This window comes from Castor canadensis, chromosome 14, assembly GCF_047511655.1.
Source record: "Castor canadensis chromosome 14, mCasCan1.hap1v2, whole genome shotgun sequence".
Classification (NCBI taxonomy): Eukaryota; Metazoa; Chordata; class Mammalia; order Rodentia; family Castoridae; genus Castor; species Castor canadensis.
Window position 1 is genome coordinate 2,920,643 of NC_133399.1, and position 12,338 is coordinate 2,932,980.

Here is a 12,338-nt window from a genome sequence, read left to right on the forward strand (position 1 = left end):
TGAGTCTCCCCTCCTTGTCTGACAGGATGAATTTTCTCTATGGAATATTGAGTCTAGAATCTCTGAGTAAACCTGTTTTCCCATTTTCAAAAGTAGTACACAAGAAGGTCACAGTGAGTATGATAAGAGGCATTTGCTGGGCCCAGAGGGCCAGGGAAAGTTTTATTGAATGTAATTATCCCACAAACTAAAACATATCCAACAAAGGAAGCCTGATTGGCAAGGCCTGTGTTGGATTCCTTCATTTTCAACTCACCAGTTTAGCACCTCCTCCCCACTCCACCTTGCCATCACTCAAGGGCTTGGGGGTTGGGCCCTGTTTCCATTAGCCAATCAGAGCGGCCGTTCAATCGTCTGCACCTCCAGTCCAATGAGGAGCGACGGTGGTAGGAAATTCATGATGCCTTCCTCATTATCGCCATATTTGCCCTGTGCCTGCTGGTGGGTCATTGCTCAGGCTCCCCAGCTCTAGCAGCTGTGTGAAATCTTCTGACTGCAGGATCACAGGGAGGCCACCTGGACGCGTCAGAAGCGGGAAATGGTGAGAGGGGACTGGGCATCTGCAGAGCTGGGTGGAGGGAATTTTGGATCCAGAAGCTGCCGTGGTTTTGGGCCTTGTACCTTCTGGAGTCTGCGCCCTGATCACGTGGCAGGGGCCTTAGGTCTGTGGCCGCCTGGAGGGTGCTGGTGGGCCTAAAGCTTTGAACTCCGTCCTTCGCCCCTGTGAGGGGACTTCATGCCATCACACAGCTCTGCTGGGAGTTTCTGCCTGCAAATCCCTAGCCAGCAAACTGAGGTGGCTGGGGATTCTCATGAGTTTTTAATGGAGTTTGTTCAGGTGTTCCTTTGCAGTGTCCCCATTACTCCTTACTGGGACCTGGCTTCCCTTTGTGTCCTTCAGGTTCAAGGGCAGCATGGGCTAAACTGTATGCCATGTCCCCTCAATCCAGTGCTTCTCAGCACTGCCACTAAGTCCCTAAATTTCCATGAATCCCACACATTGCCTGAATCACTGGAAATGCAGCTCCTCATGTGCGTGTGCTTGGTTTCTGTTTGGAGAGAACACTTTTTGCTCTTCCTAACTTACATGTTAATTGTCCATAGGTTTCTAAAATATTGTTTTATAATGAAATGGTGATTAAATTAGGCCATGACTTTAAGGGAATTACTCTTAAATTCCCTTAAATTTTGGGAAAATCCCCAAAAGTAAGATCTGGAGGCATCTCAAGACAGAAAGGCGAGTTGGTCTCAAAGAGAGGAGAAAACAGGGGAAGAAAGATTTTTGTGGCAAACAGACATGTATATTGGAAAGTCAGTTTTCTCCTGTGATCATCTTTGTCTCGTTTGTTTCCTTGTTTTCATGTTTTATTTTTGGGGATTGAGGTTTGAACTCAGAACTTTGCATTTACAGAGCAGGTGTTCAGCTGCTTGATCCAGACTATCTTGCTCTGGTTATTTTGGAGATGGGGTCTTGTAAACTATTTTTCTGAACTGACCTAAGTTATACCTAGGTTTACTGGAAAGAGCTATCAGTGCTAGAATAACTGGTCTTTTTTTGTTTTTATGGCTGCACTGGTATTTGAATTCAGGACCTCACGTTTGCTCTTACAACTTGAGTGATGCTGCAGTTCTTTTATGTGATGGGTTTTTTTCAAGATAGGGTCTCAAGAAGTATTTGGTAGCCCAGATTTGAATTTCAATCTTCCTGAGCATCCCTACCTCCTGAAGAGCTAGGATTAGAACCATGGTGATCCTGGTTCTTCGTGATCTTATAGTGATAATAGAGTGTGGTTTGTGCACTGACTCAGGCTGAGGTTTGTCAAAATTCACATTACAACCCTTTACACATCATTTAAAAGATATTTGCACTGATTGCTTCACGTAATCATTTTTGATGCAGAAAAAGGGCATTTGGAAAGTGTGTTGGGGAATGTCTGAGTTAACTAAGGGGATAATGGGAAGAGTGTTGCTCCTTTCCTAGCACAATCATTTCGATTGGAAGTGAGGGTTAATCACAGCTATTTATGAGGATTACAACATTCAGAATAAATCATCCACCACTTTCCTTTGGCCTCAAGTAGTTGGGTAGAGAGAGTGGAATTTGTGCCAATGAAGACAAGTCTGGGAGGCCCAGGCTAAGAGAAAGACACTTTTATATTCTTTCTGATAGGGCAAAAAGTTTGTGTATTTGAGAGGTGATGTGGGTGCGTAGTATAAATTAAAATTTTTCTTCATTGTATCTGTTTCTAGCACAGAGATTCAGAAATCCTTGGAATTTCTGAGTCAAAAGAAGTGCATTTGGTTTTCCTGAGCCCCATTCAGGCAACATTTGAATTTATTCTAATGACTTGTTTCAGGGTGGTACCTCTCTATAACCATAGGAAGGGAAGGCATAGCAAATGTGCTATGGGTTGTTGTCTGCTTCACACTGATGCCCAGAAGTTGCAGGGACTGTGCCAAGTCTGGATGGTGTCAGAGTTGAGTGGTAGGACACTCAGTTGGTATTTGAAAGTTGGTTGATGTTGACAACACAACATATTTGTTATCAGAAGTGATGGCAAAGAAATACAGCACAGGTCATAACTTTTGGGATCTCTGGGGAATGTTTGGTAATGTTACCAGAGTGTCCATTCTTGGTACTTATGCCTTGTGTGAGATGAATTCAGGCAAGACACTGGAGTTGAGCAAAAGTAAAGCATGGTTCATGAAGGAAAGAGTACACATTGAATAGACTTCATGGGTAATAGTTAGTCATAAACCATGTGGATATACTAAGCAAACCTAAAGTGGTAGAAGAGATCAGAAGGTTTGTGAAGATAAGCATTGTAATTAAAACATCTCAACAAACATTGACAAAGATCGGTAAGGTCACAGGATATGACAAGATGATTGTGTGTATTCCACTCACCTCAAGTTGGGTGTATGACAACAGTTTCTGGTGCAATTAATCTTTAACAAAGGCTCAAACCCATAAACCATATTCCTAGTTGTGAGGATACCCAAAAGATTTTGCTCATTTTAAGTATGTAAATTTGCCCTAGTGTTTTTCACTGTCAAAAGAATATTCTTTCAGGGCAGATGTTGGGGGATTGGTGCTGTGTAGATCATGGATAATCAGGAAGTTTTGATAACGTATGCATTCATCTGAACTTGTTGGATGCTTGCTTATTCTGTGATTTGCCAAATACATGGAATGTTCTAATTTATTACACGTTTCCATTTAGAGTTAAACAACTTCTTTGTATGCTGTTGGTTGCCCTATACCGATGATCTGTAATGTTGAGCATTTTTCTAGTTGTTCCTTCATGTTACTCTTGCCCCCATCTCACCCCTCCCTCCCTCCCTGTCATTCTTCTTTTGCTGTTTGTTTATTTCATTTAATTGGTGTTCTCCTTTTAATTGGAAGTTCGGATGGTTATAATAAATTCAGCAAAATGGTGTGTTGTGCATTTAACTGGTATAGTACAGTCTTGCAGAAATCCTTTATTTACTTACATTTATTTACCTATTTCCTTGTATATTATTCAGGGTCTTGTGATTGCTCAAAAAGCACAATACCATTTGAGCCAGTCTGATAGGTGTGGTCCTTTATTAATTAGTTATATTATCACATTTTCTATCCTTTATGATACCAAACATTTAAAAAATGTATTATTAGTAATTTCCTATCCATGTAAACTTCTTTTCCAAGTAGCTAAATGCATTTCAAATAAAGATGTGCTGCGTCCTGGGGAGGACAGGCATATTGGCATGTTCCCCATTATTGTTCCTCAACCTGTATATAACTGTATTTACAAATTGTTCTTATTATAAGGCATGATCGCCTAGTCCATAGTTCACTTTCAATGACTTCAAGCAAACATTTTCCTTGAATACCAGTAGTGAGGAAGAAAGTGAAGATTTTTTTGTTCATCCATTTTATTTCCTAACAGTGTTTTCTTCATGTGTTCTAAGTTCTTAGCTTATGTTTCTGTCTAGAGAACTCCTTTCAACAATTTCCACAATTCAGATGCTGGTTCTGTATGTGTAAGCATAATGAATCTGTCTGTATTCATTCCGTTCATCTTCAAAAAAATGAAGTGATACAATCTGTGATAAACTTACAGATGTAAGATCTATGGGAATGTCTTCTCTCATTCCCATTAGTACAAAGTACATGCAAGATGCCACACTGGACAGAAACTCAATGTCTTGAAGTAATGAGGGAAAGCCTTCACGTATCCTGCTTCCTTTTAGTAATATGAAAGAACTCCATTCTCAACCTGATGAGAGTGCACAGTGCATTGAACTTTTAATAGTGGAAACATGCCATGTCACCTGTATATAGCTTGGTTTCCTCCACAGATGGTGTGGAGAGAAAACTTGACTTACAGATTTGTGCTTATACAGAAGGCACTCTACCTCTTAGCAACACATCCAGTCCAGTCTCTTTTGCACTAGTTATTTCAGATCCAGAGCCTGTGAACAGTTTGCCAAAGCTGGCCTCTACACATGATCCTCCTGATCTCACCCTCTCAAGTACTAGGATTACAGGCATGAGCCACTGGCACCTGGCTTGTTCTTTCTTACAGATCTATAGGACATGTATTTCTAAATTTTACTCTGAAAATAAGCTTCTTATTCTGCTGGATGCCTGTAAAGACAGCTAAATGGGATGCTGCATCAACTGGCTTGCTTAAGGGCTGGGAGGAGTCTCTTAAGTGTGTATTCATGATTTTTTCTTTTGTCAGACTGGGCTTTGAACTCAGGGCCTTGTGTTTGTTACCCAGGTACTCTACCAGTTTAGCTACTCTGCCAGCCCTTTGTGTCACTTTTTGATTGTGACTTTCAACATGTTCTACATTTTATATTTCTTTGAGACAGCATAGCTCTTTCACTGGATATGTATCCCAGGTTGACTTTGAACATAGAATGTTCCAACCTCAGTCTCCCAAATGCTGTGATGAAAGGCATGTGACATGATACCTATGAAAGTCTTCAGTTTTTTTCTTTCTTGTTTCCCAATGCAATTTGAATATTATCCAACACATAGTGGAGCATAGAATGCATGTTTTCAGGTAGAGCTTGAATTTGTCATTCTCTCATGGGTTAAAGAGATTTTGTACTTTTGGCCACCTGTATATGATGCCTGTTCTGTCAAGAATTTACTTTGTTTTTACATTAAACCCAGTAAATACTTATTTGCTTTCTTTTTGTTTGTTTGTTTGTATTTATTCAAATGTCCATAAATTATTTGGGTCATTTCTCCACCCTGACCCCCTCCCCCACCCTTCTACCCCTTATTTGCTTTCTTTTGAGATCTATTTGTTAATTTCTTTATTATAATACTGCATGTTTAATAATATAGTTTCAACATTGTTTATTAATTTTAGACCATAGGTTGCTTTTTAGTCTCTTCTTTCTTCTCCCTTCCTTCCTTTTCATTCTTTCCTTTTTCAGAGAGGTTTGAGGTTCTTGCTATATAGACCCCTCTAACCATTAACCCATAATCCTGGGGGAATTACAAACTTGGGCCTTTTTATGTGACTAAGGGACCAGTTTACTTTCTTTTTTTTTCTGGACCTGGGGCTTGAACATGGGACTTTTGGTGTCTAAGAACAACCTGTGTCATGTGAGCCACTCCAGCAGGGCTTTTTTGTCTTAGGGATTTTCAAGGTAGGTTCCCTCAAACTATTTCCCCAAGCCACATTTGAAATGTAATCCTCCTGATCACTGCCTCCTGAGTAACTAGGGTTAAAGGGTGAGATACTGGTGTCCAGGTCTGGGGATCACTTTCTTTATTCCAATGACTTCAAATACTTTAAGATATTTATTCTACCTACTATACTTTGTAAAGTGGATTTTGTTCCATATTTCATGTGTGTTGTTGGAATTAGAGAATTGCACACATCCAATTAGATATTAATATTTGTTCAACCAATCTATTTGGATTTCTTTTTGGACTTATTGTCATTTGAACTCTGGGCCTCATGGTTGCCAGGCAGGCACTCTACCACTTGAGCTACTCTTATAGGACTGTTTGGCTGTGGTGATTTTTGAGATAGGGCCTGGTATTGCTTTAAACCATGATCTGACTGATATCTTCCTCCTAACTAGCTAGAATTACAGGCATTAGGGAGTGGCACTCACTGAAATGCATCTATTTCTAATGACATATGGCACACCTCTTGGTTAAGTATGGGCTGTTATGCTAAAACAAAAACTGTAATATTATCTGCCCTGTATTTCATTGGTTTTATTTAGTTTCAAATTTGTGATGCTCTGAAAGTAACCAGGTAGAAGCTTACTAATGTCTTCTCTTTGTACATTCACATTGGAGGTGCTCTATTCATTTTCACTCATGAAACATTCTGGATGTGGGAAATGTGGAAAAGCATTCACATATCCCTGTTGCCTTAAAATAAATGAAAGAACTGATATAGGAGAGAACTCCTATAGATAAAATTAATGTGGGAAAGACTTTTTAATTATCAGTGACCTTAAGAAACATGAACAAACTCACATTAGAGAGTATGTATGTGTAGGAAAGCTAGGTGGGAATGCCTTCACTCATTCCACAACCATCAAACCATGAAAGTCCACACTGCAGATAAAACCTATAGATGTTAGCATAGTGAAGGTGCCTGTATTCATTCCATTCACCTTTACATAAATGAAATGGTTCACAATCACAACCTTACATATATTAGCCATGTTGAAATCTATTCACTCACTCCATCATTGGCAAATACATGTAAGATATCAGACTGGACATAAACTATGTTTGGAAGCAGCATTTCCCTTTAGCAGCATTAAGGAGCTCCGTTCTGGTACTCATGAGAGTGCACAATTTATAGGACTTTTATTACTCAAAGCATGCAACATCACTTGTATAAGTCTTGTTTTTCTCCACAGGTGTTGGATTACATTTACCCCTGTTTATATTGCTTTTCCCTATACATATCTATAATATGTTAGAAACTATGCACTTTAAGAGATTAGATTCAACACCTAATGATGAAAATAACTATCATACCAACAGACTGTAAGTGGTTTTGATTTGGTTTTTTCTCAGTATATCAAATTATATATACTCACCCTTATTCATCATTCATGATGTAACATCATGCAGCAGTTAGGTGATGAAATGAAGTGAGGAAAATGATGGTATGGGATTCCAGATTTTGTGACATTACTCAGAATCTCAGAATGGAACAGTTATAATACATTTAATACATTAAATTTTCTATTTAATACATTTAAGTCCATGTTAAGGTAAAACAGCATAATGCAAAGCTTCGTTTATGGGGTTTTTTGTATTTCTTAGGGAGAGGTAAAAGAAATTTGTGCCTCTGAATTGGGATGCTGACAACAGCCTAAAGAAGGATGTCAACATGTACAGGCTGATGTGTCATTGAGTTTACTAGTGGTTACTTAGATACTGTTAGTCAACTCATGGATTCTCTATACAGAATAGGCCTAGCACATCATTTTGCAAATAGCTGAGTTTTATGGCATGTGATTTTGAGTAATCTTGAGTTCATACAGGACACTCTATGAGCAGAGACTTTTCCTTACTTAGGGCCACAGTTGCCTGTGATATATTCCTTTAAATTTATTGAAGACTTTTTTGTTGTTGTTGTCTTGAGTTTGAACTCAGGGCCTCACAATTGCTAATCAGGAACTCTACAATATGAGCCCTTCTGCTCCATGGTTCTCATCCCTAGGGCACAGGTGCATCTGGGTGCAGAGATTTTCTGTTGTCATGACATGAAGTAGGCTCTAGATTTAGTACCATCCAGTGGGTGAATGTCAAGAATATTGCTAAACATTGTGTAGTGCTGAGGACATCCCCCATAATTAAATATCCAGCCCCTAGTGTTGCTAGTGTTGAGGCTGAGGAACCCTGTCACAGGTGCTTCTTGCCTTTGCTGTTGTAACCCTGCTCAGCATTACTGGACCATACAGAATGTTATCATATACCTGTATTATTTTTTTTTTTTCCTGGACAGGGTCTGAATCTCAATCCTCCTGATCTCTGCCTACTGAGTAGCTAGGATGACAAATATGAGCCACTGGCACCAGTTCTGGCATGTAACTCTTGATCCTCATGGCTTGTTCTTTCCAAGTGATGAATTGAAGTCTTGTACCAGCATGCCTTGCTTCATTTGGTGACATTTGTTTCTGCCCTTCATCTCTTCTTTGCTTCCATGCTTCCTTTCTTGTTTCCTTCCTTTCTTCCTTCTTCCTAATTATCCTTTCTACATTTCTCCTTTCATTATGATGTCGAATCATTTGGCTGGGCAGTTCTTTTGGAAATTATTCTATCAGGTAAATATTTCTTTTTATACAATTGTTCCTTTTTTTTTTTTTTGTGGTACTGGAATTCGAAACCAGGGACTACACCCTGAGACACTCCACCAGCCCTTTTCTGTGAAGGTTTTTTCAAAATATGGTCTGTTGAAGTATTTGCCCTCGCTGGTGTTGAACCATGATCCTCCTGATCTCTGCCTTCTGAGTAGTTAGTGTTGCAGGCAGTCACTCTACCAATTGAGTTACTGTCAACCTGACAGCATATTGTAAATCTTTTGCTATTTTTTCTTTCTCACATTTTTATCCATTTTTAAATTTTTAACCTTCTTTTTCTCCTTTAACATCCCCCTGTTCTTTATAATTTCATTATATTTACTTTTTTTGGTTATTTTAATTTCATAATCTATTCTACATTTTTGTATATGTATTGGTATTAGTTAGCCTGAAATAAGAGTGTTTTGGATTTTTTTTTGGTGGGGGGCATTACTGGGTTTGAACCCAGGGTTTGCAGGTGCTCTTCCACTTGAGCCACTCTGCCAGCCCTCTTGATGGGATGAGTTTATTAGGGATAGGGTCTCCTAAACTATTGCCCAAGGCTGGCTTCAAACATCAGTGTTTATGTTTTTATGTACTGAATAGCTCAGATTACAAGTATGAGACACCAATGCCCAGGTGCAAAAAAAAAAAAAAGTTTTAATGGATATCAAGGCTCCTTTCAGTTGCAAATATGCTGAGATTATTCAAGCCTTTGACTGAGCCAAAGGCTCAGCCTGTCACCTCCACCCCAGCCTGTCCCAAGTCTTTCCCCTCCCATGGGTTACCAAGGGTTTAAAACTCCTTTCCGGGTGCCTGTGGATTACACATGTAATCCACATGTAATTACACATGTAGCTACTCAGGAGACAGATCAGAAACATTATAGCCAGATAATTCATGGGCCCTATCCAAGAAAGGTACTGGTGGAATGGCTCAAATAGTAGAATATCTGCCTAGCAAACATGAGGACCTGAATTCAAACCCCAATGCCACCCCAGCAAAAATAGTCTTGATACTGAAAGCCCAACTCTCTCTCTGCCCTGCTTACTGCTCATCTACCTTTTGGCAGAGGTCACAGGATGCTTGTGATTCCCTCCCTCACTGATAATGAAGTTCCTTGACATGTCCATGTGTTCTGCCTCAGTTCTTCCAGGCAAGACATGGAGAATGTGCATGTCTTTTGATCAGGGACCACGCAAGATGACAACACCATGCTTTCCCTGCTGGTCCAGTAAGTTCCTGGCCTGCCCTAGGAACCACTCCTTATCAGAAATCATAGGCTGTCCCATTGGGACACCTTAAGTTCACAATTGAGTCTCACCACACTGACTCCATTGCAGATGCCAGTCCAAAGCATATGTTTGTTCCATATGGCCACCATTTCTCATCTTGAATTTATTTGACCATTAGCTTTTTTGTACGTTCTTCAAAACGTTATCCTCTATTAATCTCAAAGCAGAGGTTTACTTGTTTTGGTTTCCAAGAGTTTGAAAGTGTTAATATTGCCATTCATGTATTATTAATGGTGTATGGAAAAGGTGTTATGACTTCTTTTCTGAGGGTTTGTACTCTTGAGGGCATGCATGGGCATGGCTACATTTCAGTCTGTTTACTCACTCACACCTCTGACTATGAAAGGTGGCCTCAAAACTCACCCTTTGATGTTGTTGACTGTTATTGTTTTTGTCCCAATTATTAATGTTTCATAAACTTTTATGCAGAAATATTATTGTAGCATAAACATGAATAAATTCAAATGCAGTAGGAAATTCTGTTAGTATATGAATTTGTTTTCAGATCATTCATGGATATGTGTTAATGTGTTTTGTTGTTTGTTGAAAGTTGGGGTGACCTAATTCATTTTGCTAACACTTCACTCTATAGCTGGGTGCAGATGGCTCACACCTGTAAATCCTAGCTACTCAGGAGGCAGAAGTCAGGAGGATCATGTTTCAAATCCAGCCTAGTCCATAGTTGACTTGCATTGACTTTGGGCATACATTTTCTGTGAATACAAGTGGGTAGAAATAAATGAAGCATTTTTTGTACATTTATTAATTTCATAACATGTTTTGTTTATGTGAGCTAAGTTCTTATATACTTTTGCTTCTCTCTGGAGTACTCCTTTCAACAATTTACAAAATTCAGATAGTTGTGACACATTCCGTGAATTTTATAGTCTTCTTTTTCTTCCAACTGCATCATTTTAATCATTTTCTCATCAAATTCTTTGTTGTCCTTCCTGTCCACCACTGAGCACTTACAGTGATGGTTCCATTGAACTTGTTTTATATACAAGTTCATATTTTCAATATAATCCTTACAAAGATTTCTACATCTCTATTGATATTTTCTTCTTCATGCAGTTTTTCCATTTTCCTGTCTCTTCACCATAGTTGTCCACAACACTTTAATTGTACATTAGACAGTTTCTAGGGTCTTTGTGAAATGAGTTCACTGCCTGGGATTTTTCGGGAATCAGTACTCTCATGCTGAAAATGGAATTTTGGACCCCAGGCCCAAACTCCTGGGATTCCACATGCCAGGTCCAGTACTGACCCTAAATGCCAAGTAAAGAAGCTTGGTGAAGGCAGAGAAGGGACGCTTAGTACATGGCTAGGAAAATACCTTGGGAAGTGGTAGAGTAGCACTCAGCCCATCTTCAGCCATCTGTGGAGGTAGGTTTAACTAGACAAGGAACTGAGGACAGGGACCAGAGTTGTACATCACTAAACACTTCCATTCATAGTTGGTTATTTTTTCAGTTGTAGTGTGAGGAGAGATTCTGGAGTTATGTGGAGTGTGACCCATCCATAGAAGGGACCACTCTTGGGGGTTGTATTGGTTCTCTGTCATGAAGATATTATCTATCCTGTCCTCCCTAGACTCCAAGTTGGTTGCAAGGCTCAATTCAAAATGGAGAGATGCTATGTTTTTTGCTACTTTGAATTAATTTGTGTGCCAAGTAGGGTGTCCATGATTTTCAGCAAAAGCAGTTTGACTAACTCTTACAATTATTTTCCATTGTCTCACCATATTTCTTATAATTTGTTCATCGTTTGTAGAGAGTGGACATGATGCTATTTTCTTCACACATAGTATTTCCATTTTCCTGTTGCATGGTTGCCCACAACCCTTTGATTCTACTTTAGGCACTTTCCAGAAGGTCTTTGTGAAATGAGAGCACTGCCTTAGATTTTTCAGAAATCTGCATTCTTTCTTTTCTATTGATGATGCACATTTTGCTGCCTGTTTGTAAATCTTTTTTTTTTTATTATTTTTGTATAGCATGGACATGTCAATACTAGAAGGACAGATATTACAACATGTGATTCTGTTAATCTGTTGTTGAAGTAGTTATAGTATGTTTGTCTTCTCATCATGAACTCTGGGTTGTAGAAATTTCTGGTATGAATGTGGGAAATACACTGTTTCCTATGGTAGAACTTATGCAATAATTTAAAATTTGAAAATTGATATTTTATTTTCAAATCCCCAGTATGAAAAGGAAGCAGAATTCTGTGAATGTCACTGAGAGATCCTAATAGGGTTTATGTAGATGAAACTAACAGATTTGTAGTTTCTGCTAAAGCCAGTCCCCTGGAGTTTTGGCTTTCATGTGTGATTCCTTGGTGCCTTCAATCTCTTTCAGGGACACTTTAGTTTTTCTCACCTTTGTTCTGTGGATTTCTGGTGAAAGTAAAGTTTCTCTGGGGTGCCTCTTTTGCCTTAATTGAGACAAAATGCATTGTCTTTTCATCTTAATTCTCCAAGTCTGAAAGAGTTATTTAAGCTTATCTTTTTTCTTATATATACAGGGATGTCTCAGTGTATGTATTTCCATTCAGAATTCTGAAGTAGAAGTATGTGATTCTACTTTTTGATGATAAGCATGCATTATTTCAGTGCTCCTATCCTTCATACACAACATGGAGAAGGCTACCAAAGGCTAGGAGCTCTAAAGAGACACAGATGATGATGCAATCCCTGCTACACTTCCTGACAGTCTG

The 12,338-nt window shown here is 39.1% G+C and overlaps 1 protein-coding gene across 1 annotated transcript in view; it reads left to right on the top strand.

Moving 5' to 3' along the window:
* The first annotated feature begins 417 nt into the window (after positions 1-417).
* The window catches only part of LOC141416617 (uncharacterized), a 48,869-nt gene continuing 36,948 nt past the window's right edge, over positions 418-12,338 (top strand). The window contains exon 1 of the mRNA XM_074053680.1: positions 418-541. Coding sequence (XP_073909781.1) covers positions 539-541 — 3 coding nt within the window. The 5' untranslated portion in view covers positions 418-538. The remainder of the gene's footprint in view (positions 542-12,338) is intronic.